The sequence below is a fragment of the Cylas formicarius genome, unplaced genomic scaffold (assembly GCF_029955315.1).
Source record: "Cylas formicarius isolate icCylForm1 unplaced genomic scaffold, icCylForm1.1 PGA_scaffold_9__14_contigs__length_23061073, whole genome shotgun sequence".
Classification (NCBI taxonomy): Eukaryota; Metazoa; Arthropoda; class Insecta; order Coleoptera; family Brentidae; genus Cylas; species Cylas formicarius.
This window is the reverse complement of record NW_026844365.1, coordinates 6,965,342-6,992,982: the sequence shown is the minus strand read 5'-3', so window position 1 is coordinate 6,992,982 and position 27,641 is coordinate 6,965,342. Positions and strand designations below refer to the sequence as shown.

At 36.0% G+C, this 27,641-nt stretch overlaps 1 protein-coding gene across 2 annotated transcripts in view; it reads left to right on the top strand.

The window, feature by feature from the left end:
- Positions 1-27,641, top strand: part of LOC132707098 (lachesin) — a 325,155-nt gene that overhangs the window by 274,630 nt on the left and 22,884 nt on the right. Inside the window, exon 9 of one of the 2 annotated variants that reach the window (XM_060678778.1) lies at positions 14,242-14,397. In XM_060678778.1, the coding sequence (XP_060534761.1) occupies positions 14,242-14,397 (156 nt within the window). Of the gene's footprint in view, positions 1-14,232; positions 14,398-27,641 lie in introns of both variants that reach the window. The other variant, XM_060678777.1, reaches the window with a different exon arrangement.

Genomic DNA, 27,641 nt, shown 5'->3' with positions numbered 1-27,641 from the left:
AATTATATTCAATAAATCTGTTCAATGACTCGCTAAAGTCCATACCAGCACACTTTTTCCGTGAATCCAAATTTGTTCAAATTAAATCTGAAACTAAACTTTCATTTCAAAAGCAACATCGCATTTAAAACATAAGTAGAGCGGTCAAAATGAATTTTCCATACACGTAGAGAACTTCTACATCTATTTCTATACGATTCTTTAAAAATGCATGTATTTTTAAATGTTCTTCAATATTTTGGTGTAATTTTGTTATTAGAGGTTGCTTTGTAAATTTTGATAAATAAACGATACAATTTAATGCTGGTCGGGGTTAAATGGCCACACTGAAAATTTATTTTTCTACTCCCGTCTGTAAAATACCTAATTACGCACAGATCTAGCGTGCGGGAAGCGTCGCTTTATCACGTCAGTTTCATTTCCCGCAAATCCGAGCCACTTCGGACATTTTCGGGATTTTATCGCACGGGTTTGGGAGCAATCGGATGTTTTCGGAGATATTTCCCAAGCTTTGAATTTTGACTTTGAATTCTGACAGTCATGTCAGCGAATGTATTCGTGTTTTGCGAAAATGTACCCAAAAACTATCCGTCGTAGAAAAAGTATAGTATGCAACACGTTCGGTAAACTTTTTACGTCACTCGTTCCGCTCGTGTCAAATAAACTCGTGAGTTAAATGCCGTTCACCGCACTTGTTGCATAATATACTATTTTAGCACGCATATAATAACGTGTTGGGGTATAAACAAGATCCATAATCATAACACTAATTATTATTAATTAATTTTTATTCAATTAAACTGTTTATTCACCCGCTTTAAATTGTTTATCATTTTGCAATGCGATGAAGCATCAAGCCTTTTCTCTATAGCAGATTTTCCACATATCACATTTTCTATTTTTCAAGTTTATGAAAATATAAGTAGTAATTTACTAGTAAATACATTGCTATATTTTCCGTGAAACATATATGCAGAATTGCATAGTGTCTATCGGACTGAAGAGTGAATAAAAACTATAATTTTTGAACACGGTCTAAATATTGATAACATTTGTTCGAATTAGTTAATAGGATTTAAGTTAGGTTAGGTTATTGTGTGAGTCCATCTTATCGCACTGTACACAGTCATTTCAGATTTTCAAACTTCCGGATGTTATCATCTAGTTTTGAGTGTCTGATTCCTCCCACGAGTCTGTCCGCCTCTGGGCATCGTCCCAGTGTTTTCCTCTGTTTACTCACATCCTTCATGAATCGTTCGACGTAAAGTCTATTTTCTACATGCTCAGTTTGCAGTATTCCTTACATACAAAGCTATCAAGAGTATAGAGGCAACATCAACACCATTAAGACGTAAGTATGTAGATGTTCCGTTGTGTATGTAGCCTTTCTACGAGCATTCACATAATGTTCGACACTTCCAATGCTGATTTGAATGATCCCATTGGTGCCAATTCCTCAGTGGTGCTTCCCCGCTACGCCTGGTTAGACGGACATTACAAGTTACTGTACTCCATTATGTTATGGGTTGGTAAGGATGCTGTAAGTTACCTAGCAACTCCAGGAAGAGATTCAATATAAAAATGGATATCATCGTAGTTCATATCAGTCGTACTCCTGCGATTGCTAGTAATCAAATATCTAAATAAAATTAGAGTTTACAAATAATATTGCGGACATCTCAAAACCAAATCAAATTAATTTCTAAAACAATGATCAATCCGATCAGCGTCACGTTAAACATGCTCATCTAAGGCCTTAGAGAAGGCTTAAGGGTTAGCGATCTACCAGCCATAAATTCAAAAACCCAACTACTACAAAGGTTTTGGAAAATTAGAGAGCACAGGTCCCAGTCTGGTGACTTCTAGGCATACCTTTCCTGTTCTTCCTCATTTCCAAATATTGGGAAAAATCTACGGACCCATAATTAAAAATCGTTGGTTGGGGTCACTCCAATCAGAAAAAGTAAAGTTTTTATTTTTAAGTTTTTAATTTTTTTGGATGTCACACTGTCGCCAAAATTAATGTATTCGAAATCTACAGAAAACGCACAAAGACTTCTAGACGAAATTGTAAAATAAAGTCATTCTACATGATTTGTATTTGAGACATAATCGCGGTTAATATTGTTTCTCTTATGACTTGAAGCGTATATTACTACTTTTTTTATTTACTGTGTGATTTTTTAAGCTTTGCAGACGACTGTTGCTCACAAGTTTAAAAGAACAATGTGTGAGATAGGTCACGTGAGCTTAAAATGAAGGAACAAAGTGAAACCACCAAATTTATTTTATTTCCCCTGTTCCCCGCAACTTTGGGCGAAATTTAAAGGAAATAAACGCTTAATTTCCCTTTAACGCTTATGCGAATAAAATTCTAAATATTTTCATAAAAGACGGCATATAGGTGCGACTGTAATGCGGCAGTGAAAATATTCAGGACTTTGCTCAAGGAAATGGATCTGCGAACGGAAAATATGCTAATAACATCTCTAAGCAGGGATCTGTAAATAAACTTTACGTCTCTTGACTCGAATGCCTCCTAACGAAAGACCTTTTAGTCAGTAAGATTAAAAAAAAATACTGAAATTTAAGAAATTGTCCTCTTCACGAAGTTTAAGCAGGCTCGTCGTGTAAAAATATTGTTTTCAACTGATATAGAGCTCTTGTTGTTGACGTTTGAATGCTAAGCCAATTTGACAAACAAATTCTCCTATACTTTACTTAGTTTTACTTTAATTGGTTTGCTAAGTTTTAAATAAGCGAAAGATTTACAATTTCTGAGGGCTACACGACGGCAATGCGGCGGTCTCCAGAAATTCGGACGAAGTAGTATAAAAGTGACGGTTCTAAGGCACTTTTGAATTGTCGGGGAATATTCAGGTGTAGCGCATGCGTGTTGTGCTTATTTTTATTTCCATCGACTTTTCACAAAGTATAAAAAATAATGTTAATAACAAAATTTTAGTACCTACCTAAAGTCCAGACTAATTTTGACAAGTATGCGAAGTATAATTATTTTTAAAGTACACTTTTTAGAGCACTACTTTTTGGTATTTTTTAAGCTCAGTGAGAAGTTTATCATAGAGTTTAACTGGTAGCAATCTCCAGCCTGTGCCTAATCAAGATTAAATATAAATTCACGCTACAATCATATGGAGCGAAATCTGATATATTATTTTCTTATAATATATCATCACCACCCCTGACACAATTATGCCAAAACATGATGGCATATGACAGGCAGGACTGTAAGTAGCCTTAATACTAAAGTAGCAAAAAGCTTACTACGCTTATATCTTAATGCTGCAGCAACCTGACTAGTCCACGTAAAATATTCGTCAATAGAAATTCCCAGATATTACGCAACTGCGGTTCGTTCAATTGTTTTACTATTTAAATGATCAAAAGTACCCTTATTTAAATCTGTAAAGCTAAAGGGCATCATTTCTATTTTCGATTCATATGAAACAAGTCAGTTTACCAATTATCTAAAAACTTTTGACATTAATAAAAACAGGTCAAAATATGTAAAAACCAGAAAACCATTAAAAAATTTTGCAGCTTTGTAAATTGTGTCTACCCTAAAAGCGATAAATCGACATTAAGTTGGAAAGTATCAATTTTGGCAAAGTATTTTGTTACGGTAGCTGTGGTAGACAACTAAAAAAAATGTAAGTACCGCGCGAGTTTTTGGTGTCTAACACCCCCGACTTCCCAGGAGCAGTACACCGGCATCGTATCGCTTAATTCAGTTAAACTTTGTCCCCGTGGCGAAGTCGACACAATCGTGAACAATGCGGCAACTGTACTGGAGTTACAAAATTAAGCATTTATAAATCATCCTATCGACGCGTCCAGCATTTAGTAGACATATTTGTTAAAGCTCAGTGTTTGGAGAAGAGTCTAAAATTCAAGCCGATTTTGGGGATAATTTTTTATATTTTTTTGGTACAGCAGCCGTCAAATTAAATGTTGTCTATGTATAGCGTTAAGTGGGTAAAATCTTTAGAGCACAAATAACTAATATTCTTATCAGGAGAAAATCAGAGAGACCGATACCTTAATGCATGGTGACATCACCATCCGGCCCAAAAATTATCGGTTATCAACTCTCTTGTTTACAGAGCCGTAGTCCTTAAAGTCAAAACATCTGACCACATATCAAAAGTTCTTAAGAAATATAACGCTAAAACATCTTCGGTCCGTCAAACGCAAGATTCCATTTGAAATACCTAAAGTTTACGGCATTCCATGCATATGCGGCAATCAACAAACCGGACATCAAATATTATCCGATAAAATTAAAATTCTTGCCTGTAATCAATTCTTCTACCAAACAAAAATCCGGGAATCCACAGAAATCTATAAGCAAACCAAACAATCTTAATTGAGGATCAGGTATTTCACCAATATGGGAACCAGTCATCAACATACAAGCAGCTAATTGATTTTTTTTTACCTGGTCTGTAATAATGAGAAAAGTAATATAGATTTATAGCACTAAGGAAGTACGTAAAAATTAACAATTGAATTTCTATCAAACCAGATGATTTCTTATCAATTGTCGTCATCCATGAACACAAACACTATTTGCTAGACTGCGAACGTGATGGAACTACGCTAGGGTGTGCCCCAGTGTCGTCTTATACTGTTTCACTTATACTGCCTTCATATGCAGAAATTTTTAGCTGGTTAGTGCTTTATTGTCGAGCTCCACAACAAAATATGAAAAAAAATTATGGCGAAAATAAAATGTCAAACAAATTAATTTATTTTATATACAAAGTCTATAGCGACATAACTAATAACTGAATGTTATGAATGTTGTCAATTTTAAACTGACAGTGAGCCAATGATCGTAATGATCCAGAAAAAGATTTAGCAATAGGAAAAATCAATACTAGCCGAGTTATTAAGGTTATTAACTGAATAACAATTACGGGGATGCCCAAATAGTTCCCTTATTGACATTTTTAAACTTTTTTGATTAGATAGAATTTAATCAAGTTAGTAATGTTAAGAATCACTTTACGAGATCAAGTTACGACGAAAAGTTTTGTTGATGAAGATCTTTATCATCTATCTCTTGTTGTTGAACTGTTAACTATTAACACATTAGAAAAATATAATTTTCGTTTAGCAAATTATTAAATTGATGTATCAAATATAGAGTGTTTTTTTTTCGATGTATAGAACTTTAAGTTGCAATAAAACAACGATGGATTATTCGATTGACATGAATTTTATTTATCCGAAAGATAATCTTGTGGCATTTCTGGCATATGACCGCCAGGGCTGGCGCGGATGTAGTCCAATCTGGATGCTGGATTTGTGGCCGTATATCGACAATAACACGGCGAATGTTATCTTCCAAATGGTCAAGCGTTTGTGGCTTATCCGCATAGACCAATGACTTTACATAGCCCCACAGAAAGTAGTCTAGCGGTGTTAAATCACAAGATCTTGGAGACCAAATTAAGCTGTCACCAAACGTGTTTTTCAATAAATCGATTGTGGCACGAGCTGTGTAACTGTCGCGCCGTCTTGTTGAAACCACACATCATGGTTATTCAATTCAGGAATGAAAGAGTTAGTAATCATAGTTCTATACCGATCACCGTTGACTGTTACATTCTGGCCATCATCGTTTTTGAAGAAGTACGGACCAATGATTCCACCAGCCCATAAAGCGCACCAAACAGTCAGTTTTTCTGGATGTAACGATGTTTCGACATACACTTGACGATTAGCTTCGCTCCAAATGCGGCAGTTTTGTTTGTTGATGCAGCCATTCAACAAGAAGTGCGCTTCATCGCTAAACAAAATTCGCTTATGAAAATCGGCAACAACGGCAATTTCATTTTGGGCCCATTCGACGAATCTACGCCTTACTTGATGATTGTTTGGCTTCAATTCTTGCACGAGTTGGATTTTGTAAGCACGTAAACCAAGATCCTTCTGCAAAATCTTCCATGAAGTGGCAATAGCTTCTTCTGTACGCGCCGTACGGCGTCTCTGAGGATGCAAGTTATCAGTAAGAGTAAACGTGGTGCGAAAACGTTCCATGGTTAATCGAATGGACGTAGTGCGCGATACGTATTCCACACAGAACCGTTATTTTCGAAATAAAATTGCACTATTTGCAAGCGTTGTTCAGGCGTGATTCTATTCATGATGAATTGCCAAACCAAACTAAGAATAAATCATTTGACAGCTGTTAAATCGGTCGCCATCTTGAACAGTAATGCCAACTTAAAGTTCTATACATAAAAAAAACACCCATTATTTCAAGGCATCTGCCGTAATGACCTGAAATGCTTTTATAGCAAAATATATGAAAAGGAAGAGGAAGAAAGAATATCCAGGGTGGTTTAAAGGGGGTATTACAACAGATATTAATTAAATTTAAAAGGTCTAGAAAAATCTAAAACAAAAGAAACTTTACTTAACTTTCTTTACTTAATTCAACTCCTAACATTGTTGCGTACATATACATATACATTTTCAGATTTTTGGAAAGAGATAAAATTATGCCCTGTCGCTATATCGTATGTTCAGAAAATATATCCATTTTGGCTAATAAACCTCCTTATATATTGCAGAGAGCTTAGATAAAGCACAAGTTAATGTAACATACACCGACTTTGCGAAGACTTTTTATTGCAGAAAACATATTTTATGAATTTGGATTACACCATAGATTGTTTAAGTTTTTGAAATCATATCTGAACAATAGGAAACAAACAGTGGTGATACGAGGTTATGCTTCTGAATCATTTATCGGTACTTCTGGGATTCCTCAGCGCTCTAATCTGGGGTCACTACTGTTTATCCTCTTTCTTCATGATTTGCAAATGTGATTAATGATATCAATGTCTTATTGTTTACGGATGACTTAAAATTGTATCGACTAGTCAGGAACGAGCGTGAGTGTATAATGCCGTATAATCAATTGAAATTTAATATTTCTAAGTGCTCTGTTTTAGGCTTTAGTAGGAAAAATAATTTGACAATCTTTTAGTATAAAACAGAAGATTACGTTTTAACACGCGTACGTGAAAAAACCTTGTACTAATTTTTGACTTACAATTATAGTCTAAAACGCATGTAGTTTATATAACGAAGCAAGACAATATACGAGGATAGCGCCAAAATTTCCCGGCCTGACATAGATGCAGCTCCAGTATCACGATAAAACTTTGTCTTCTTTTGGATATATATCTAGTAGGCTGCGAAAAAAAAAATGTAGTCTTGTGTCAAATAGTTCTTTATTAACAGCATTTTAAATAAGACGTGTCCGAAAAAATGTCGCAAATAACGCAAATTGAGTATAGAGCAGTCCTAAAGATTTTAGAAAAGGAAGGTTAACTTCTAAAATTATTAAAGAAAGGCTGGATAGTGTGTACGGCCAAAGTTCTCCTTTGTATTCTGTAGTGAAAGAATGGACAAAACGTTTTCGAATGGTGCAGGAGTCCTTTGAAGATGATTTAAGAACTGGTCGACCAGTGGAGGTCATAACGGAAGATATTGTTGCGATTGTGGGAGAGGTGGTATTGAGTGATCGACATTTGAAGGTCGAAATTACTAAGCTTTATGATACAAATGTTTTTCGAATGCTTAAGGTTAGTGCAAGATGGGTTCCTAAAAACCATTCGGCTATTCAAAAACAACGCCGTGTCGAGTGTGCGCGGTCTTTTTTGGAACCCTGTGGGTCGGAACCGAAACGTGTAATAGAAACTATTGTGACGAGAGATGAAACTATGATTCTCTCCTATGACCCCCTATCGAAAAAAGAATCAATGGAGTGGAGTCGTAAGGGCGAAGCACCTCCATAGAAAATTCAGAGTCTGCCAGTCAACAAAAAAGGTGATGCCCACCATCTTTTGGGATTGTGAAGGAATTCTTTTGATAGATTTTAAAGAAACTAATACCACTGTCAATGGTAAATATTACGCAACATTATTACATAAATTGCGAGACTGCATACGTGTAAAACGTCGAGCAAAACTGACCAGAGGCGTGCGTCTTTTGCACGATAATGCACCTGTCCATACTGCTGGTGTTGCACAAGCTGCCACGAGTGTGGATTCCAACAGATAGATCATCCTCCATATAGTCCAGATATGACCCCCAGCGACTATTATTTGTTTGGACATTTGAAAAAGATCTTACGGGGAGGGCGATTTAACGACGAAGTTGAATTAAAAGAGGCTGTTTTAGCTCATTTTGCAGACAAACCAAAAGAATATTTTTTTAAACGGATTGAGTTGTTAATAAAGATATGTAGTAGGTGTATTGAAGTTAAGGAGGATTATATTGAAATATATTATAAAAAATTGTTACTCTTTCTTTCATTTTCAGGCAGAGAAATTTTGGCGCTGCCCTGCTTTAAAAATTTGAACTGCATTGCACATAGCATTTGGCAGAAACATTTTACAGTACACCAAAGTCCATATTATGAGGAACATAAGTATACCATTAAAAAAGTACAGAATAAATTTCTGAGATACCTGTATTATAAAGAAATTGGAGTGTGCGATCTTAGCATAACTAAAACAGAATTAATGCGAATATATAAACTGCCAAGTTTGACAAAACTCACAAATACTTTATCAATAATTTATCTATAAAAAATAGTTTATAGTAAAATTGACGATATAAATTTACTGTTACAAATAAATTTGAATGTTCCCATTTACCGAACTAGAAAGCCATTATTATTTTACCAAAACAAAAATTGAACTAACAATTGTATGGATATAAATAAATATAAAATAAAATATTACTAGCAGCTATATCACAACTGCGCAACTTTTTACAAGACACACTATAATATGCTTTCAGCAAGTAATCTAGTTTTAGTTTATTTCTATGTTGTCTATACTCGCGTATGTATGCAGAAGAGATGTACTGTCGAAGCTGACATTATAATTAACTTCTGTCATTTTGAAAAGAATTATTGTAAATATATAAAATTGTATTCCTCATATAAAAAAAATATTTTTTCCCCAAGAGGCTCTCTGCAGGTATACGGAAAATTAATGTTTACTAATGTTTTGTGAACTATAAAATCTCTACGTGACACCACAGTGTTCATGGTAATATGTTGCAGTTTATAGCTGAATAAGGTGTCACCTAATGTGCATTTTAACGTTTTTAGTAACATAATAATCTTTTTGACATACGAAATGCAAAAATTATCGGCCCCGCCGAATTCCCACTCCATTTAATTAAACTTTTTGCTGAATTGTTATCACTTTCGCCCAAAAATTGGCCATAAAACCACCGTGTTACCCTCTGTCGGAAGTAGTTAGCATTTTAAATTATACGTAATGTCGTTTTCGCCAAAGTTGCAAAAGTTATCTCGGTTAGACGTATTTCGCAGAGCGTCCGCCTTCGTGCCATCGTATGAATATGCAGAGATAAATACCTAACAAAAGGGGACCGACAACTTCCCAGTTAAAGTGCCAGAGCCGTAGGGACCTTTTACAATCGAAGTTAGTGAAATTTCGGAACTTTTTTAGGAGGAACACTAAAAGTTTCGTCCAACACGCATATGGTTTCGATATACGGAACCAACTTATTTTATTTAAAACTCGTCGCCTAGTTCAGCCATGCTTATCCTTTATCTTCAGTCGCATGAGGGTTTATCCATTATACAATGAAAAATGGACGAATAATTACCGTGACAGATATTTATATAACTTTCCTTTTTTTGCTTCTCTTTAAACTGTACACTTCTTTACAAGTGAACAAGTAAAGATATTTTTAGACAAGTAGTAAATATGGCCTTGACGTTATATTTCAAAGAACTTTTGATCTGTGGTCAGTGATATTTTGAATATAGGGGAGGACAACAGCAGCAACTGTAGAGTTGCTATCGGACTCCATGTCTTTGGAAGGTTGTGTTTAAGTGCATTTTGTGATATAACGCTAAATATCTCTAATGTGAAAGATCATTTACTTGTATTTATTAAAAAAAAATGCAGATTCTATTATTGATAACAAATAATTATTGTTTTATTAACTTCTGATACACTTATATATTTTCGAAATTATATTTTTATTATACTCGTCTATTTGTTTTTTTTAACAATAAAAAGAAACAGAAGTTGTCATGGAGACCCCGAAATTTGAGTGTCTAAATCCGCAAATAAACTCGGTAAGGCTGGATCTCCGCCGCTAGGGCGCGTTAGAAAATGTTTTATTAAATGTTGATGAAAAATTTCTACCACTTGTAAAGTTCTGCGGATGAAAAAGGAGTTGTCCGACTGATCGAAATGCCTATAACACCAGTTTAACTCAACTTATTTGACAAAATTTGGTCTCGCTAGGAAGAGCCAACTCAAATATCTAATATTTTCTTTAATTTCACATAGAATGATAAATTTATTTCAACAGGGACAGAAAGTACATCAAGTTTGCGAGAAAGAAACCTTTTTAGTGGTAAATTTGATAATTAATTTGTTCTTACACGAATCTTTGAATAGTTGTGATGTAATATCACCATGATCGTTTGGTATAATTGTTATATAATTGTTCTACACTTTATTTAGTGCCCAACTCGATGAAGAATACTAGTACACTTGATAAAAAATGATTCATGTCGTTACAACGTACGGAGTGGAAGTTCTACCTCAACCACCCGCATCCTGTATAATTTACGAATATGGTTAGCGTAACTATTCCGATAATTTGACATACGTGTCAAGGCAAATGGCAAATATTTAATTCAGCGTGCCCAAAAAAGCATTTCTCACGAATCCATTAATACAGGGATTGATACCTTTGTCTTTAATATTAAATGAACAGGCACTCACTTGGGGAGTTTCGGAACAACCAAGTTCCAACGAAGTCCTTACGATCGGAACAAAATGTCCGTTGTTTTTTTGCAGGAATCGTTTATAAATTTTTGATTTCGGATTTCGACCGTAAAAAAAAACGATGAGTCCGCGTGAACCAAAGTAAGTAATGACTTACAACAGCTGTATTTTTTAAATCTTATCATTATGGAGCGATAAAAATACAAGGGAAAAACTCCAAGTTAATGTATAAAATTTTCGAAACGAACAAAAAATCCGAATAAACATTTTTATTATATGAATTATTAACGTTAATGTTATTTTTTCTACTCCTGTCTGTAAAATACCTAATTACACACCGATATAGCTTGCGGGAAGCGTCACTTTACCATGTCAGTTTCGTTTTCCACGGATCCATTTCCGGGATTTTACAGCACTGGTTTTGGGAGCAATCGAATGTTTTCGGAGATATTTCCCACTCTTTGACTTTTGACGTTGGTCAATTATGACTGTCATTTTAGTGAATGTATTCTTGTTGTTTTGCGAAAATGTACCCAAAAACTAACGGTCGTTTGAAAAAGTATAGTATGCAACACGTTCGGTAATGGTATATTATGCAACAAGTGCGGTAAACGGCATCTGACTCACGAGTTTATTTGACACGAGCGGAGCGAGTGTTTAATAAACGAGTGAGTTAAAAAGTTTACCGAAATTTTCTATTATACTTTTAACTATACACTGAAAAAATTAATAAATAAAACAATATGGTTTATACTTACAATTTTCGAACAGCTGTACAAAACAAATTGTTGTTATCCCAAGTGAACTCCCGCTACCTCTTCATCCACGACATATGGAAGTTAGTTTTCAGAATTTTAACAAACATTACTCGAGGCTGAGTCCAACACAGACACAATTCACTTTACAAAACAAGGCACACAAGAACATTTTTCTTCTCATATTTCTCCATGCGATATGAGTCGGAGAAGCCGATTTTGACTGGACTCTGTTTAAAATGAGAAGAAAAAACCTGCTATCAATCCATGAAAGTGAATTTTCAACATTAAAAACAGTCAAATTAAAATTGTCACAAAGCAAAAAATACAAACCATTGCATAAAGATACAATAATCAGATTAAAACAAAAATATGAAATCGAAAACAAAAGTAGTAGTAGTAGTAGTAAAGTAGTGAATAAAGATTTAGTTATTTATTTATTTGTAATTATCGAGTTCGTATGAGTTGTTGCCTTTGTTTTGAGTGAAGATCACTCAATCTTACTCACGTATACCAAAAGAGTTAAGTTTCTAACGAGTTTACCCCAATTTTGGCCCAAAGTTACTTTGTATCAAAAAGTTGTAAAATGTTTTTAACTACTCTCAAAAAAAAACAATGTCTGCAATAAAATACACAAGCAAATAATTGGGCTTGCGTATTTTTCTCACTTTGCGAATTTTGTAAACTCGCTTTCTCTTTGTTGAAAGTAACAGATTTAGATAGGTTAGTGTCCATTTTCCAGGCCTAGCGTGTTATGTAGATCATTAATAAATGACAGGAATAACAAGGGCCCGAGAACAGATCCTTGCAGGACCTGAAGTGATATTGATTTCTTGACTTCTGCATCTATAAACTTCAGTTATTTTTTTGCGCCCAGTATGAGATTTGATGGTATTTAAAATTTTACCCCCTAAACCGGAAAAATTCATCTGCAAGGTTAAACGCTTTACTCATATCCATAAATAAATCAAAACCATGTTGCAAGTCTGGATAAATGTTATTTTTAGTTGGGAAATAACTCATAACTTTACTATCATCCTTCTTGTGTATTCTTCTATTCTAGAAGCTTCTTCTAGCTAGCCTAAATATCTCTGAAAAAGTCGCATTTTCCAGTGGCATATTACGCAGAAACCTAACCAGACATACAATATAAATAAACGATTTTTCCAAAATCGTGGTGGAGATTTCAAGAACACGTTATTTCCATTATCTTCAGTCATAACCAATGTCATGTCCGAAGGAAGGACATAGAGAAATTAAAATAACAATTAACATAAGAATTAAAATTGAAGATATATTTGTACTTTTGTAGTTTATACATATTTACATATTTCTGAAAAGCTCATACTAAGCCTCAATTATGGATAGACATACAGGGTGTATCATATAAAAACAAGTATGTACATTAAATTTGTGAGTTTGAGAGAGAAAATTGACTACACCAATAGAAAAAGAACGTATTCAGACCAGATTTCACCCTTGCGTTAAGTTCAAGTAATGGGTGTTTTTTTTTTCGATGTATATAAATTTAAGTTGGCATTACTGTTCAAGATGGCGACCGATTTAACAGCTGTCAAGTGACTTATTCTCAGTTGGGTTTGGCAATTTATCATGAATTCATCAAGTAAATTGTAGATTCGTCGAATGGGCCCAAAACGAGATTGCCGTTGTTCCCGATTTTCATAAGCGAATTTTGTTTAGCGAGGAAGCGCACTTCTGGTTGAATGGCTACGTCAACAAACAAAACTGCCGCATTTAGAGCGAAGCTAATCCTCATGTGTATGTCGAAACACCGTTACATCCAGAAAAACTGACTGTTTGGTGCGCTTTATGGGCTGGTGGGATCATTGGTCTGTACTTCTTCAAAAAACGATGATGATCAGAACGTTACAGTCAATGATGATCGGTATAGAGCTATGATTACTAACTCTTTCATTCCTGAATTAAATAACCATGATGTCCAGGAGATGTGGTTTCAACAAGACGACGCAACATGTCACACAGCTCGTACCACAACCGCTTTATTGAAAGACACGTTTGGTGACCGCCTAATTTCACGTTTTGGACCTGTGAATTGGCCTCCAAGATCTTCTGATTTAACACCGCTAGACTACTTTCTGTGGGGCTATGTAAAGTCATTGGTCTATGCGGATAAGCCACAAACCCTTGACCATTTGGAAGACAACATTCGCCGTGTTATTGCCGATATACAGCCACAAATGTTGGAAAAAGTCATCGAAAATTGGACGTCCAGATTGGACTACATCCGCGCCAGCCGTGGCGGTCATATGCCAGATCATATTTAAAATGTACTGCCAAAAGATTATCTTTCGGAATAATAAAATTCATGTCAATCGAATAATCCATCGTTGTTTTATTGCAACTTAAAGTTCTATACATCGAAAAAAAACACCCCATATAACTGAGCTAGAAATGATAGCTAAAAATGCAGAATTTGCAAAATCGCCCTGTATCTAGAAATCCAAGAGAGCTATGTACGACATTTCTGTTCGTTTGATTTCATAAAAAGTCAGCAGGATCACGAAAGCCGTAATTACTTCTATCAAATTATTTATTTATCCATCACGATATCTAATAGCAATAAGCGACTCCATTTTCAACGCACAATCAAAATTTAAATCAATCACAATCAGTTTTTCTAGGTCCGTCAAAACGAAACAAAACCCTTCCACCCGAAGAGAGGAGTAAAATGAAAGTAATGTCTTCATCTGAAAACGACATTCTGACAGAACTGGATTTGGCGCCCAAGTCCGAATATGGCACGGGCATGCACAAATCGTCGAGTCAACAAAGTTCAGGTAATCTAATCTCTAATTACATAACCAAGACTTAACGTTTTGGGAGTCCAATGTATTCATTATTTATTTGTTAGCTCTATTCTATATACTATACACTACATACTATATACTATACAGGGTGTTTCAAAAACGCCACCGCTTTGTTGGACACTCGCAAAAGAAAAAGAGAATAGGTTGTACGGGGTGTTTCATGGCGAACGGTGCATTGGATTGTTCTGAAAATTTGGTGAGTTCCATAAGCGGCGATGCGCTATCGATCTAAATTATTTTTAAGGATGCGAGGTTGCCGCTTCTTAAAGAAGTGCCATTGAAATTTTAAATGTGACACCTTGTATAGTATTGCATTTTCCGATACTTTATGATTGTTTTTGAATAATACGTTTCTATAGGTTTAGTGGTTGTCGCATAAAATGATAGCTACTCTGTACAAGCTCCGTGAGGGCGCCACTTACTCTGACGTTTTGACTAAGAAATTATTAGGGAGCTTCAAAGGAATGTTCCAGTAAAACAACTATTTAAAAAGTTAAAAATGTATTCAATGAATGTTAATTAATTAAAAATCTTGGCGTATTTTAAAATAGTTAGAAAATTGAATGAACTAAAAAAAATAACAAAACTAACCAAAATTAAAAAAAAAGATTAATTTAAATTCGAAGTAAAAGATTTTTGGATGATCAAACGAACTTACTTGGTAAGTGAAGTTCGATAGTAATTGTAACTTACATCCCTTCGTAGAAATCGATATACGTAGTCCCTCTTCTAATCGCTAGGTGGCACCATAACTGTAAAACAGTTATGGTGCCACCACCACCACCACTTCATTCTATTTTAAAGCCCATTTATAAAAAATTTGCCAAAGGGCATTCTAGTGCTGTTCAGAACAGTACATTGGGCGGGAATTGGTGATTTCTACGAAAAGGCGTAACATATAATGACGATCGAACTTCAATTACCAGATAAGTTCTTTTGGTCATGAAGGTTATGAAAGCCTAAATAAATGGCTGACCAAGAAAACACAAGCATTCTGCTGTACAAATAGGTCTATTATAAAAAAGGCAAAACATTAAGAGCGTTCTAACCAACTCCCATTTTTAGAATCATATTAATCGAAACACTTTTACGAAACGCAGACGATGTTGAAGCATGTCGAGTACTATAAAAATAGAAGTGTCCACACCACTATTCTCTAAATTTGTTCGGGAAATGATTTTATGTTGACGAAATCTATAAGTGAGAGCGTTTGGACTCTATGCGCAGTCGTTAGCGCCAGTAACAAAACTAGTTTAACATTAAATTGCTTTAACGGCAAGTCACTAGGATGTAAGCCTTTTACATAGTCAAGGACACAATTTTTTTTACTTGGCCTTAGATTATAAACACCTTGCTTAAAATGAATGTTAAAATGTTAAACTGAATAGCAGGTGAGAAGTAATAACAATCCATTCCCCTCCTTTTGTAGAAGCTCCACCAAAGTTTGAATGCATTATTGTATTGCTTTAAGATTGCCCTCCGAATAGTTTTGGTTTGATGCCAGGAGTTTACAGGATTCCATGCATATGCGGCAAAGAATACCGGACCAATAAATATCAACTAGGCTCAAAGAACATGAAAGATAGATAAGATCAAACTAAAATTCTTGGATGTAATCAATTCTTCTACCAGCAATCTTGACCACGACTCAGGTCTCTACCTGTCACCAATATGGGAATCAGTCATCCGAGATGGTGTTTATGCCTCTCATTTAGCTCCGCCCCCCTCAAGCAATATAAAAGCTACTGTGTGTTTCTGAAACCATAAAGGATATTTCCTCTTATCTGGTATACGTGTATCTACAATTTTTGACAATTTTTCATAAAAACAATCGAGGTTACTATCAACATCACTGGATGATAATAATGTATCCAGGGAACGGGGATCATTAATTATTGCATAATTTTCTTTGCAGACATTTAATTTGATGTATTTGTCTTTTTCGTAGCTCAAATTGACACTTATCTCTAGCGATGGATCATGACAATCATCTAGAACTAACGGACCGTTAGAGAACCAGACATCATAAGATAAAAAATTCTGTTTCTAATATCACACAATTATATGTTGGTGTTCGTTTTGTTATTTGATATGGATTCTATGTTTGAGAGAAAGTTAGTTATTAAGTGAGGCGCAACGTATACCCCAATTAACACGAACCCGTAAATCTTCAATAATATCCTTCGAATTACACTATTCTAATCTTCCCTACATTTACTTAGTTGCTCAACAACTTAAAAATGGACTTCTGTACCACTTGGTGACGGACGTTGAAATTATACACTAATTAAGATATAAAAAATTTTGTGAAATGGTCTCGAGAAGCAGAATGACATTTATTTTATGCGAATCTACTTATAAAAACTAAAACTCTACAGCCGGAGGCAGATCTTTTTTCCATCGAATTGTTAGTCGTTCATTTCCCCTTTTAAGGACCTGCCTTGTCCTTCGATGAGCTTATTTGGTTGCGTTCGGCATGTTTGCTACTTTTCATTTATTTCTGCGTAGGCGGTACACGAAAAAAAGAAATAAATAAGTGAAACAAATCCGCTGCAAATCAAAGAAACATCAAATCAAATAAACATCTCCGGCATTTACTGAGAAACTCACTTGCGGAGGCGGTTATGTTTTGAGATAGATCGCAATTGCTGGACCAAATCCAAGCATAAAAATTCATATCTTCTAAAATGTCTGCTTTAGCTTGATTGAAAATACCAAATAAAAAAATAAGTAATTTAAGTTTATAGGCTAACTAACCAGGGTTTTATTAAATCTGTTTAAGTGTGTAGTATAGAGTCGATTTTTCTAAAAATCTCCTCGTATTAATGGGCATTGTTAGCAATAGGTTTATTCGTATATCTAAAGTATTACATCGTTAAAAGAAGTAGTATCGTGTCCTTGCTATTTAAAAAATACATAATATTGCCAACAAAGTGGACAGCTTTAAATTCAACAAGTATTTATATGGGTGTTTTGTTAAATCATCTTGAATGTCTCAAAAAGCAAGTAAAATTTAAATATAAGGTAAATTAAAAACTTACCTTGTTTTTTGTCTTAGAATAATCGATATCTGAATAAAAATATAGTCAAAATATGTCAAACTGATCGAGCAGTGCATCATCTCCTTAGTCTGTGGTTAAATTTTCGTTGCAGTACTTGAATCAGTAGCGTCACAACATAATTTTATATGGGGCAATCAAAATATGAAAAAACCAGCTCAATTTCTGCCTAAGCTATGCAAAATTCGAATTGGAATTTCTTAAGAAATTAACCTTTATTTTAACCAAGGATTCCAAAAATGTCGATATATACAGGATGTTTCCAGTTGATGTCGAAGGGGACACTTTTGGGACACCCTGTATCAACAAAATTATAATATTTCAAATCTTCAGGAGAGTCCAGGAAACTTTTTTTCATATCTCCTATGGGTTTCCACATCGCATAGTGGGTCATTTAATTTGGCACAAGGTGTACATGTTATTTTGTAGATAATTATGAAGTTTTTGAAAATTTTCAAAAATATATTTGACAACACCTTACAAATTTATCATTTATATGAATTTAAATGAATTGTTATTCAACAAAATTGATTTTGCAAGAGAATTGAAACCGGACATGTTATTTGTTATTGAATACTTTTAATGGAAACTGATGAATGAATACTTTTAAGGCTGTTTTACTTCGTTATTCTCGAAAACAAAATAAGAGACGACAACCAATTTAGTATACATTTCAAAATTGTTAAAATATGTAGTTCCACTTAAATTTTTGTGCTTAATTAAAAAAAGATGGAAAACTAAAGATAATATAAATCTTGAGGTACGGTAGGACGTCTTTTAAGCAATGGAACCAATGAAAAACAACCAGCGTTTCAAATCTGTCAGACGGTGGTAATTTTTGCCAAATGTGTTATATATTTATAAATTATTAATAATATAGGACAAGGATGGACTGCTTTTTATGATGAGAAAGTAGAACTGACGCTGATTTGTATTTTGTTAAAATTTGTCAGGTTTATATCGCAAAACAGGAATAAATAAATGTTGATCGTGTTAGTGCCCAATGGAAGCGTTCACAAAGAACTTATATTGAAAAATAATCGAAAATATTAGTAACAATATGCTCCGAATACTAAATTTTTACTGAAATCTCCTTCTGAAATAATGTAATTGTTTAGTAGATATATATTTTATTCACTACATTTCAGTGTAGCATTTTAGACTGTAGCAGGCCAAACAAAATCACAATTGCATGTAGATGGTATAAATAATAGTAAATATGGGGAAAATATGAAACATTTAGACATTCATCATTGAACTCTGTTCTAGATAATCAGATGTGCTATAAAATGCTTGAAATTTTAGAAGTGCTTTAATCACAGTTATTAGCTCACATTTCGTAAAAAGCTTTACTACTGTCTATGTCGCTCAACCCCTATTTATTCGAGAAATTTCTAAAAATTTATTAATGTTTTCATAATTAAGATGTTGATATTGCAAATAAGTCAGTCATGTTTGCGAAAGACTTTTTGATTTGAATTCTATTAAAATTTAAATATTTTGTAATGTTCTTCTCTAAGAAACCACTGATTTAGCGAAAAAAAGTTTATACAGAAGTTTTATATTTTATAATTTTAAACGGAATCTTGGACAAAAATAAAGGTAACTTTTATAGAAACTACTTATTTGAATTTTTTGTAGTTTAGACAGAAATTGAGATTACATATTTTTTTATGCAAAATTATTTTCTTAATAAATTTGATCTTCCACGGCTGGGAATAGTGACTACTTTTTTAAACATATTTTTAAAAGACTTCCTTCTAACGATCTGCAATGTCCTATACCTAAATTCAATGGTATTGGAAATACTGACACTTAATTATTTTAAATAATTTTAAAAAAGCATATAATTCTTATTTTTTAATTAATTTTAAGGATTTTTGCAATGGGTGATGGGCCTTTTTTTAGGTAAGGTAATACAGAGATTTGTAGGTTTAGGAAATTAAAGCGCCATCATAATATGCATAATTATGATAGAAGTTTAAAAATTGTAAAAAAGTAACAGTAACAATAAAATGCAACAAACAACAGTAACTGTAACAATTAAAGTAAAAAATAAAATACAATAAAAAAATTAATAAAGAAAAATTAAAATAAAGAAAATTGATCCTATAACCTTTGATCGGTATATTCCGCACCCCACTTTTACAGATCGTCTACCTTGTCGTTTTAGTTCCAACGCCCTTTTCTTATTTGCATCAATAATGTGTTTTTTCCGATTTTTAAAAAAGGGGCTTTTGTAAGAAAATTGTCCAAATTATATGACGCGTTATCAGCGAAATGAATGTCCATTAAAATATTGCAGTAGTGCTAGTCCCGTCCCTCTAGATATTGCACGGGTAAAAACTTAAATTCTTTTCGCTTATTTAATTTTAAACAATTTCTATTGTTTGTTCTTTTAACATCCAAGTCCCACGCGGCTTGACGACTGGAGGATTTTGGTATATTTTCAAAATGTATTAGTATATCCAATTGCTTCAACTCTGTTAGAACTTGTCGTGATCTTTTCTTGGATGTCGACAGAACGCTAGAGCATAAATTTTTCGAAATAGCTTCTTCTCTGGAATCCACCGTGCAGGAAACTTTCTTTGATACTCTCTAAGAGCTAGAGCTGAAATTTTCGATAAAAAACATTCAAGCATATCAGTTTTTTCTTGCACCGTTTAAATGTTTAACTGAAGTAATAATAATGCTTAATAAAATATAGCTTGATTAGAACCACATCTGTCAAACTCTGACTCTTAATTATAACATCATTTAAAACAATTATAAACACTTAAATTACTAAACTGAACTAACTACTAAACCTACTGAACTAAAAACTAAATCAATAAACATTAAATTAGGTGTCAGTATTTCGAAAAAATATGAAACAAATGGGCGTCTCTTTAAAAAAAAAATTAGTACTGCAAGTTGAAATTTAAAAAAAAAATGTCCTTTAATTTAAGACACCCCGTATAACTTTAAAATACATAGTCACCGCAGATCGTTAGAAGGAAGTCTTCCACAAATGTGTTTAAAGTGTGATCAAGTAGTCATTACTGCCAACCGTTGAACACCATATTTACTAAGAACATAATATTGCATAAAACAATATATAATCTCAATTTCTGTCTAAACTACACAAAATTCGAACAAGTAGTTTCTATAAAAGGTACCTTTAATGTATTGTATTGTATTGCAAGGACTTTAAAAATATCAAAATATATCAGGCGATCCACTTAAAATTTTAAAAATAATGTCGGTCCAGCACTTAACGGACACCCTGTATATATATATATATATATATATATATATATATATATATATATATATATATATATATATATATATATATATATATATATGCTCGCGCTCCGAAAACACTTCGAACGGAGCGCGAGCATTGAAGATGCCAAGTGAGATTTTGGCGCAACGTCTGCAGGATTCCAGTCGGATGCAAGATTTGCAGGATTCCAGTCGGATGCAGGATTCCAGTCGGAGTTCAACGAGCGAACGGATGATATCCCGGAATATAGTGTCATCACATTTTTCCATCCGTGAATCAATACGTGAGAATATATATATATATATATATATATATATATATATATATATATATATATATATATATATATATATATATATATATATATATATATATATATATATATATATATATATATCGCTTGTTACCCTTGAGGTTCAGAAAATAAAGAATGTAATGTAATGCTCACTTTCAGTGAATTACTGAAATGTTCATGTTTCTAGTCCGTATCCGTAACAAATTTGGATATTTTACAAAATACACCACTAAATATTTGTAAACTTAACGGAGCCTCAAATTAATAGCACTAATATCCGATATATTCGAAATTTATATTAATAAAAACCATAAAAACCGTTAACTTCTCCTTTTTTATTGTAAAATAGTATATTAATAATTAACAAGATACCGAACCAGAGTATCGAGAAAGCCCGGATCAACCACCTCGACAGAAAATCCCCTCATGAATATCCGCTTCCGGTTTGTATGCATAAGTTTACCCGTCTTAAATATACACAATTTTCGTTATCGATTGGGGACACTCCCAGATCCGGGCGACGTTTATCGATATTTAGTGTTGTGATTTTTGTCGCAAAATAAATTTTTATTATCCCCTGACGATCGAAGTCGAAAAAACGAGCCAGTAACACTCCTTGGCGAAATTAATTACAATCGAAACTTGTATTCATACCGGCGCACACACGACAAAATATACAAGGCGTTTCACGATTGATTGAATTTTTTTTTCTTTTTTCTGACAAAACATAACTTCAATTTAATTTTTATTACTGCGACGCTGGAGTCAGTAAGCAGTTAGTTCTGCATTATACAGGGTTGATCAAAACTAATGATATGATTACGAGATATAAAAATGCCGAAAAGTGCATCTTTTTAATATAACACCCTATATATATATATATATATATATATATATATATATATATATATATATATATATATATATATATATATATATATATATATATATATATATATATATATATATATATATATATATATATATATATATATATATATATATATATATATATATATATATATATATATATATATATATATATATATATGTATATATATATATATATATATATATATATATATATATATATATATATATATATATATATATATATATATATATATATATATATATATATATATATATATATATATATATATATATATATATATATATATATATATATATATATATATATATATATTGGGTCGTCGCGACCCTGAGGTTAATTTAAAGCGGACTGTAATTTTTTTATATTCAAGCAGAGCCCGTAAGACGTGGTCTTGAGGGCAGAGACGGCACTAACCTTTTGTCGCTGCTGTCTCGCTGGACTGGGGCCCCAATAGCAGCTCCTCTTCGATCTTGAGGATCACGGTCTCGGTACGGCGGAGGTGGTTCACACGCACACGCAACGCGTAGGGAGACAATAGTTTTTCTTTTGGGGTTCAACACTATCGGCGTGCTATCGATCCCAAGTTCGAACGCGACCTCGTTAAAAAACGTTCCTCGTCGCACGTGCGCGCGCTCTCCCTCTCTCCATTTTCCACATGGCGGCGACACCTTACGGGCCACTAAATTTTCAAACTTCCGCGGTTCTTGCCCGGGTGTTCGCTTTGCGGATTTAACATTCCACCCACCAAAACCCACGGTTTTCAAATAACCGAAAGGCACCCATAAGGTAAATGAATGGATACGAGAAAAAAAAAAAAAAGGGTTTTCTATAAAATAAAGAACAAAAGAAACTTCTTACTAACTTAAATACTAAAACGGGTAATTAACCTAAATATTGTATGGCTACGTGATTACCCACGCGTCAGTGATTGGGTAAGGGACAGAGTTTGACCACGGGCCGTTGCATAAGTCCGGTGGGGGTTTTTAGAGTCACCACCCGGACGAAACCATCGGTGCCCGGGTGAACTTTGGTTACTCGGGCTAAAAGCCATTGAAGAGGTGGTCTTTGCTCGTTCTTTATGAGTACCAGCCTCCCCACCTGAATATTATCGACTTTCTCGCACCACTTCGCCCGCTGCTGAAGAGTGTGAAGGTATTCATGTTGCCACCTTCGCCAGAAGTCGGTGTGCATCCGCTGAATTAATTGCCATCTGCTAAGGCGATTGATGCGCATATTGGAAAGATCTGGATCCGGAATGCTGGAGTGCAGGGGCTCCTGCGTTAAGAAATGGGACGGAGTCAGTGGCTGGAGATCGTTGGGGTCGTGAGAGACAGCGCACAACGGGCGCGAGTTGAGAACAGCCTCTATTTGCACGAGCAAGGTATACATCTCCTCGTAGGTGAGGAGTTGATCGCCAAGCACTCTGTAGAGGTGAGTTTTTACTGATTTGACACCGGCTTCGGCCAAGCCGTTGAAATGTGGAGCGCCGGGGCTATTAAAGCTCCACTGAATAGCCGCAGTCTGGGCGGCGAGTTTAAAATATTCTAGGATTTGTTTATGGGCACCGACAAAGGAGGTTCCTTGATCGCTGATTATTTGTGAGCATCGGCCTCGGCGAGCTACGAACCGCCGAAAGGCGGCAATGAATGCTTCTGAAGTTAAATCAGAGACCAACTCCAGATGGATGGCTTTTACGGCGCAGCATACAAATACGCAGATATAGGCCTTTAGTGACTTGGCACCTCGAGACTTGCTCATGGTGATCGAGAGGGGGCCGGCGTAATCTAGACATACCACCGAAAAAACTTTTAGTTGTGAAACTCTTACGGCTGGGAGGTCGGCCATAAAGGGAGAGTAAGATTTGGGCTTCGCCCGGAAGCATCGAATACACTGGGACAAGACTCGGTGTATAGCAGTACGTGGGGAAAGGATCCAAAATTGCTGTAGCAAAATGTATTGAAGAGTCTTAAATCCTACGTGTAGGTTTTGTTTGTGTGCCCATTCTATAATAAGCTCTGTCAATCGGTGAGATTTGGGCAATAATAAAGGATGCTTCTCGTCATAGGATAAATTGGAACGCCTAATCCGACCACCCACCCTGAGGCAGCCTCGCCCATCTAGGAAGACGGCTAACTTGCGAAAGGGTTTGGGAGGCAGATTATTTTTGTTTAGTTGTTCAACGATGTCTGTAAAGCAAAACATTTGAACGTGTTTTACGATCACCAGAAGCGCATTTTGAATCTCCAATGGGGAGAGAGGGCCGAATTGTTTTGCAAGTTTATCGGATCTGGTGTTCGAAATGAATCTAAGGACGTAGGCTATTGTGTGTTGTATTTTGGGCAAAGAGGAAAATTTATTCACCAATAGCGTTAAAAAGTGCTCCTCGAAACTGGTGTGCAAGACTAAAGTTCGCTCTTCGCGGAAGACCTCTTGGGGACGAATCTCAGTGATGTCCGGCTGTTGAGGCCAATTATTGGGCTCCTGTGCAAGCCAAGCGGGGCCTTGAAACCATAAGCCATGGTTTACGAGCTGAGCGGGTGTTACACCTCGGGAGACGCAATCAGCGGGGTTCTCCGCAGTGGGAACGTAGCGCCAACTAGTGAAGGGAATGAGACCGTGTATATGTGCCACTCGATTGGCCACGAAGGGTTTCCAGCGATGCGCTGGGGACGCCAACCATGCCAAAGTAACTTGTGAGTCAGACCATGCAAAGACTGCGTCGAGAGTGACGTGCCTTGCATAGACCTGCTTGACGTAGTCGACAAGGTCGCTGAGAAGGGCGGCAGCGATTAGTTCCATGCGGGGAATCGAGATGGCGGTTTTCAAAGGGGCTACTCGAGACTTACCAATGACGAGATGGATCTGAGGAGTGCCAGTAAAATCTCTGCATTTGAGGTACACTGCTGCCCCGTAGCCAGTCTGCGAGGCGTCGCAGAAACCGTGCAGTTCCACCAATTGTGGTTCGTCTACAAATATACGTCTCGGAATTTTAATGGCTCTTAGTTCGGGAAGTTCCGACTTAAAATTATTCCACTGTCGACAAACATCGTCACTGGGGATTTCGTCCCAGTCCGAGTGAGACAACCAAAGCTTTTGCATTAAAAGTTTAGCGAATAGCACCACGGGTGACAGAAAGCCTAGAGGATCGTAGACGCGAAAGATTTGACTGAGAATATTGCGTTTGGTACAAGGTAGATCTTTGGGCGAGCAGGAATAGGAAAACGTGTCGCCCGAAGGGTTCCATTGCAAACCTAGGACTTTAATACATATGGGCTCATCCTTGTCAAACGAACAGGGCATTTGAAGATGTGAGGCATTCACAGCAGATAGGACAGCTTCGTGGTTGCTTGCCCATTTCCGAAGCTCGAACTTCCCTGTTTGAAGAAGCTGAATAAGTTCTTGCTGTAAGCTTAGCAAGGCATCAAGGAGGTCCGCACCTGCGGCGATATCGTCTATAAAGATTTGATGCTCCAAGGCTTGGGCCGCGCGGGGAAATTTTTTACCTTCCCGTATGGCCAACTCTTTGATCGTTCTGAGGGCCAGGTAAGGAGAGCTGGACACACCGTAAGTGACGGTGTTTAAAACGTATTCCTGCAAAGGTTCCTGATCGGAGAAGCGCCAGAGAATTTTCTGGAAATTTCGGTGTGCAACGTTTATCAATATTTGCCGATACATCTGACGTATATCGCAAATGAACACGTAACGATGGAATCTGAATTGTAGGAGTATCGAGGAGATATCCTGCTGCAATTTTGGGCCTGTAAGCTGGGTGTCGTTTAATGAAACACCGTTTGAGGTGGCGCATGATGCGTCAAAAACGACACGAATTTTTGTATCTTTGGAGATACAAAAATGAGGTATGTAGTAACCTAGAGGAGAGCGGTATTGGGCGGAGTCAGATACCAAAGACATGTGGCCAGATTTCAAATAATCTGTCATAAAATCAACATAAGCCTCTCGGAGGTTAGGATTCTTTGATAAACGCTTTTCGAGGAGGTTGAACCTTTTAAGAGCTTGATTATACGAATTTCCAAGCGTGGGCGCGGAATGCTTAAAAGGAAGTGAAACTACGAATCTCCCGGAGGTCTCGCGGTAGGTAGTTTCGTTATAATATTGGTCACATTTGATGTCATCAGGGGATGGAGGTATGGACCTTGAAATCGATTCAAGTTCCCAAAACTTTTGAAGACTAATATCAAGTGTTGGCTCCGTGGATACGTGAAGATTAGTCAAGTGATTGGAGAAGGCCAAACATTGGGCTCTGCCTTGCAGGATCCAGCCAAAGACGGTCTCAAGCGCTACCGGTTGATCAGGGTTGCCGACTAGGCGGCCCCTTTCTAAAAGGTAGGGTACTAATTCAGCACCAATTAACAGGTCAATGTCGCCTGGAATGTTGAATTGAGGGTCTGCAAGGGGCAGATGTTGTATATGGGCCAAGCGTGAGCAATCGATTACCATTTTGGGCTGCGAAGAGCAAATTTTGGGCACGATAATCGCTTCAAGGTTGAATATAGGTTCGAGCTTATCGCAAGGGCGGAGTTGGCATTGGATCATACCTTGGTTGCAACTGGACGACATATTGTTAAGCCCCTCTATGGGAACCAAAACTTTTTTACGGGGTAAACCTAACCTGTCTGCGCAGTTCTGCGAGATAAAGTTTGCCATGCTTCCTGTATCTAGCATTATTCGCACCTTTTGGAAGAATCCGTAGATATCTTTCACGTGGGCTACGATAGTGGACAGTAGAACTGTGGATTGTTCTGACACGGCAGATGATCCGACAAGAGTCAAGTTTGGTGGCTGAAAGGCAGCTGCACAAGTGGAATCGTTTGCGTTTGCATTGGGCAAAGCCTGAGAGTGGCTGGGGGTACTAGTAAAGAGCTGGGGCTCAGTGGATTGAGCTAAGTGGTCGTCCTCGTTATTCTTGGGAAAGTGGAGGAGAGTATGATGTGGAAATTTGCAAATTTTGCAGTGTACTGAGGTGGGGCACTGCTTTAGGTTGTGTGGAGCCCGTAAGCAATTGATGCAGTAATTATGCTGCTTGACAAGGGCAAATCGGTAGCGCGGAGTCTTGGCCAGAAAGACTTGGCAACGGAAAAGTATATGATTACCAGAGCACGCAATACATTTGCTTTTTTGGGCAGAACTTTGTTCAGGCGTGTCGGTTATGAAAGCCGAGGTGGATTTTCTAATGAAACTAGAGCTGGTTGGAGTTTTAGTTCGAAGACCAGACGGGTTAGAGTTCATTAATTGCGCCGAGTCCAAGGCCTTACAGTATTCTTCAAGAAAATCGCTTAAGTCCTGAAATGTTGGCAACTCAGTTGTCCTGAACTCCTTTTCAAACTCAGTGCGTGTCTGACTATCCAGCTTTGGCAGCATCATGTTAAACAATAAAAAATCCCAACTGTCGGTGTTAAATTTAAGGGCTTTAAGAGCGGATATGTTTTCTGAAAAAGTATCCAAAAGGGCGCGGAGTTCTCTAGCAGCGGGCTTTTGAACCGCGGGCGCATTAAAAATCTCATGGTAGTGACAGGTGGCTGTGAAACGCTTATTGTCATACCTTTTACGCAAAGCCTCATATGCGATTAAATAGTTGTTCTCCGTAATACTCAAACCCTTAATAACATTAAACGCGTCACCTTTCAATGCTCGATGCAAGTAATGAAATTTTCGGACGTCTGAAAGCCCTACGTTATT